At 28.5% G+C, this 5,018-nt stretch overlaps 1 protein-coding gene across 1 annotated transcript; it reads left to right on the top strand.

The window, feature by feature from the left end:
- Positions 1 to 1,879: 1,879 nt before the first annotated feature.
- On the top strand, positions 1,880 to 3,049 carry LOC111678024 (ejaculatory bulb-specific protein 3). The gene is made up of 2 exons (XM_023439256.2): positions 1,880 to 2,036; positions 2,347 to 3,049. Exon 2 carries the CDS (start codon positions 2,354 to 2,356, stop codon positions 2,735 to 2,737), a length of 384 nt encoding a protein of 127 aa, XP_023295024.1. The 5' UTR covers positions 1,880 to 2,036; positions 2,347 to 2,353; the 3' UTR covers positions 2,738 to 3,049.
- Positions 3,050 to 5,018: the final 1,969 nt, after the last annotated feature.

Raw genomic sequence — 5,018 nt, 5'->3', positions numbered from 1 at the left:
ATAGATAGATAGATAGATAGATAGATAGATAGATAGATAGATAGATAGATAGATAGATAGATAGATAGATAGATAGATAGATAAATAGATAGATAGATAGTTAGATAGTTAGTTAGTTAGTTAGTTAGTTAGTTAGTTAGTTAGTTAGTTAGTTAGTTAGTTAGTAGTTAGTTAGTTAGTTAGTTAGTTAGCTAGTTAGCTAGTTAGCTAGTTAGCTAGTTAGCTAGTTAGCTAGTTAGTTAGTTAGTTAGTTAATTAGTTAATTAGTTAATTAGTTAATTAGTTAATTAGTTAATTAGTTAATTAGTTAATTAGTTAATTAGTTAGTTAGTTAGTTAGATAGATAGATAGATAGATAGATAGATAGATAGATAGATAGATAGATAGATAGATAGATAGTTAGTTAATTAGTTAGTTAGTTAGTTAGTTAGTTAGTTAGTTAGTTAGTTAGTTAGTTAGTTAGTTAGTTAGATAGTTAGTTAGTTAGTTAGTTAGTTTGTTTGTTAGTTAGTTAGTTATTTAGTTAGTTAGTTAGTTAGTTAGTTAGTTAGTTAGTTAGTTAGTTTGTTAGTTAGTTAGTTAGTTAGTTATTTAGTTAGTTAGTTAGTTAGTTAGTTAGTTAGTTGGTTAGTTAGTTAGTTAGTTAGTTAGTTAGTTAGTTAGTTAGTTAGTTAGTTAGTTAGTTTGTTAGTTAGTTAGTTAGTTAGTAGTTAGTTAGTTAGTTACTTATTTAGGACTCCAACCTAAACTTCCTGTCTGACAGTCTAGAACACTAACGACTAACCCAGAGCAGTAAAACATACATACGTTAGACTCTATCAGAACAATAAGTTTCTGGTGGGCTCGGGTTAATTCGTTTCTGGAAGTTGCTACCTAGGCACTGACAGATTAGAACATTAATTACCGGAGTTATCCTTGATTAAATAAAGCGTCCTAATTCAAACATTATTGACCATTCTGCCATTTGTAAATTTTTCCATTTATATCAACTTGTAGACATTCTTTACCATATTTTATTTGACTCCAGTTACCGAATTCTTAGTTATTTACCAAATTGCAAAAATAAATTTGGCGTAATTTCAACAATTTTATACGGGGCTTTTATATTCATTAAGTTTTTTATTAAAATTTAGTTTTTTACTTGTTATTTACAAATGATTTAATCAATCCTTCACCCCAAATGTGTTTAACTAATAATTTATTACAACAATAGTATTGATAGTATTTTATAACGTTGTAATGGCAATAACATTAATTTTATTATTTAAACAATTTAAGTGCGTGTGTCAGAGTAACAACAAAATATTAATGTTTGTTTGTTTTTTTGCTTCTCTTCTTAGTAATGAAATATATTAAAATGTAATTTTATTAATTTTTAATTGAGTTTATAAAATTATAATGAAAAAAAAAACAATTGATACAAACAAATAGTGTTTATGTAAAATTATAAGAGAAAAATAAATTAAGAAAATTAAAAACAATCAACCAGACGGACTTGTTGTTAAGTATGTGCGAATGTAGTTGTTACCAATCTACGTAAATAAATTAGTCAGACTGACCGAACGACCGTTTGTCTATCCAACAGTCGTTAAACGAAGTTGGCAAATGAGTAAACAAGACTCTAATTTATATGTTTGTATGAATATCTGATCGTTTGTTAGTTAATCCCCCTTTTTGTCTGTTTATCTCTGAATGTATGTAGATTTGTATCACTGGGTCGCAGAGATCACTTTTAGCTGGATAAAAAATAAAAAAAAAATAAAATAATAACACAACAACTACGTAACGTTGTTTTTTTCCGAATACTACAATGACGTTTTACGAGTACTTCAAGTTAAATATGTACTCGCAGCAACACATCTCTAAACACAGCCAAAGCTGAGCTAAATTGAACTGAGCTGAATCAAGCCGAGCTTAAAGTTATTTTGACCAGCTCAATAATATAAAAGGTATAGTGGATTCACTACTGAAGTTAGTCGTTTGTCTACAGCTTTTAACTAAACATATCTTGTCTTGGTTCAATATCAAACAAACTTGTAAGTGTTTTTTCTTAAAATTGAAATTTTTAAATTTCAATTAAATTTTAAATAAAAAAAAATAAGTTTTGGTGTTTACAAAATCAACAAAAAAAAAATTATAAAAAAATTAAAAAAAAAAACAAATTTTCCTTAATTAAGAAAATAAAAATAATTTAAATAAATAAACGTGTTTGGTTGCTGCAATCGAGTGTCTCCAACTACAACTAGTTTTATGGGAAATTTATTGATTTAATGATTTTGCAATAAAACCCATATTTTTATTCATTTATTTATTAATTAATTTGTGCTGGTTGTTTTCTTGTTGTAGACCAAAAATGAAACTCGCCATTGTTGTTGTCGCCTTCATGGCCATCGCCGCCGTAACAGCTGAAGAAAAATACACAACCAAATTCGATAACATCGATGTTGATGAAATTTTGAAATCTGATCGTTTATTCACCAACTACTACAAATGTTTGATCGATGAAGGCAAATGTACTCCTGACGGTCGTGAATTGAAGAAAACTTTGCCCGATGCCCTCCAAACCGGTTGCAAAAAGTGCAGTGATAAGCAACGTGAAAACTCCGATAAAGTAGTCCGTTTCATCATTGACAACAAGCCCGAAGAATGGAAGGTCTTGCAACAGAAATACGATCCCGAGAATGTCTACTACAACAAATACAAGGATGAAGCTGCTGCCCGTGGCATCAAAATCTAAATCAATTCCCAAACAATTGTGATGTGATGAACAAAAAACTTCTTTTAAAGTCCAACTTTGTTGTCCTAAATACTCAGTAGTGAACCCGATGACAAGTTTTTCTTTCTTACAATTGAAAAACTTGTTATTAAGAAGAAAAAAGGCTTTAAAATGATTTTTTTTTGTACATAGAAAAATACGTTTTAAATATTTGTATTGTAAATTTTCGTACTTTTTATTATTTGTTATTTGTAGTTACACATTATGGACCCATTTACTTAACTAAAAAGAAAAAAAAATACATTATATTTTCTTGTAAAATACCAAAAGGAAGCACATTTTAGTTTATAGTTTTTTTATTTGAAAAAAATGAAATAAAAATTCATTGGCTGTTACAAAAACTATTTTAAAATATAAATCAAAAGTGTTTTAATTAATTTCATTTGTAAAAAAAAATAATTTTAAAATCATTGAGGATCAAAGATCTGTTGATCTTCAGACTAGACTATAAATATATATAAATATTATATTTTTATTCAAGTCCATAAGCTCGCCTAGAGACTACCTAATGAACTAATCCATCAACTGGTTAATAGTCTTCTACTCAATAGACTAGTCAGTCAATAGACATGTTAATAGGCTAGTCCATATATTATTCAATAAACTAGTAATGAACTAGTTAATGCAATAGTCAATAGAACAGTCAAAAGACTAGTGCACAGATTTAGTGCACAGATTAGTCCATTGATTTGTTCACAGATTACGCTATAGATTAGTCCATATATTACATAATAGATTTGTCCACAGAATAGACCATAGCATAATCCATGGACAAGTACAATGAAATTCAAATATTCCAGTCAATAGACTGATAAATAGTCTAAATTCTATTTCTATAATATTCAATAAACTTGTATATAGACTAATCAAAAGATCACTTAAAGCACTAGTCCGTAGAATAGTTAATACAATAGTTCATAAAATAGTTCATAGACTAGCCAATAGACTAGTCCACAGATTAGTTCATAGACTAGTGCACAGATTAGTCCATAGATTTGTCAATAGACTAATCCATAGATTAGTCAATAGAAAAGTCCATAGATTAGTCAATAGAAAAGTCCATAGATTACATAATGGACTAGTCAACAGAATAGTCCATAGAACGAAAATCAAATATTCCAGTCAATAGACTGATAAATAGTATAAGTTCTATTATAGAATATAACAATAGAAGCAATGGATTAGTACAAAGACTAGTCAATAAACTAGTCAGTATTATAGTCCATTAACCATCAATACAATATTCCATATACTAGTCATTAGATTTGTCCATAGTCCAATTAATAGACAGGGCCATTGAGTAGTCAATAGAATATTAATAGACTAGTCCAAATAATAATCAATAGGCTAATTCATATACTATTCAATAAGCAAGTTCATAGACTCCTGAAAGAACTAACCAATAGACTAGTTCATAAAATAGTTAATAGACTAGTCAAGTCTTGTTCATAGACTACTCCAATGACTAGTGAGTAGACCACTCAAAGAATCAGTCCATAGAACAGTAAATAGAAAAGTCCATAGATTAGTTAATAGACTAACCCATAGAATAGTAAAAAGACCAGTCCACAAATAAGTCCATAGAATAGTAAATGAACATGTTCATTGATTAGTCAATGAATTGCCATAGTTTGGCCCATAGAATAGTTAACAGACTAGTCTATTCACTGCTCTATGGAATAATCTGTGGACTGGATTATGGACTAATCTATGAAATAGTCTATTCAAAAAGACTAGTCTTGTTCATAGACTACTCAAATGACTAGTCAGTAGATCACTCAAGGTACCAGTCCATAGAAAAGTCCATAGATTAGTTAATAGTCTAACCCATAGAATAGTAAAAAAACAGTCCACAAATAAGTTCAAAGAATAGTAAACGACCAAGTTTATAGATTAGTCAATAGACTAGTCCAGTTCACAGATGAGTTCATATAATAATGAATAGACTAGTAAATTCGCTAATTAATACACAAGTCCGTAGAATTGTCCATAATTTAGCCCATAGAATAGTCAATAATCTACTCTTTGAAATAATCTGTGGATTGGATTGTGGACTAGTCTGTTGACTAATCTATTCAAAAAGTAGTCAAAAAATAAGTTCCTAGACTACTTTAAGAACTAGTAAATATATAAGTTAATAGACTACTCAAAGAACTAATTCATAGACATAGATATTAAAAAAAAACTCAATATTTTTTTAGTATTTATCTTAAGAGTGTATAAAAAATGGCCTTTATTTTTC

The sequence above is a fragment of the Lucilia cuprina genome, chromosome 6, assembly GCF_022045245.1.
Source record: "Lucilia cuprina isolate Lc7/37 chromosome 6, ASM2204524v1, whole genome shotgun sequence".
In the NCBI taxonomy this organism is placed as follows: domain Eukaryota; kingdom Metazoa; phylum Arthropoda; class Insecta; order Diptera; family Calliphoridae; genus Lucilia; species Lucilia cuprina.
This window is presented reverse-complemented; position numbering and strand designations above follow the sequence as displayed.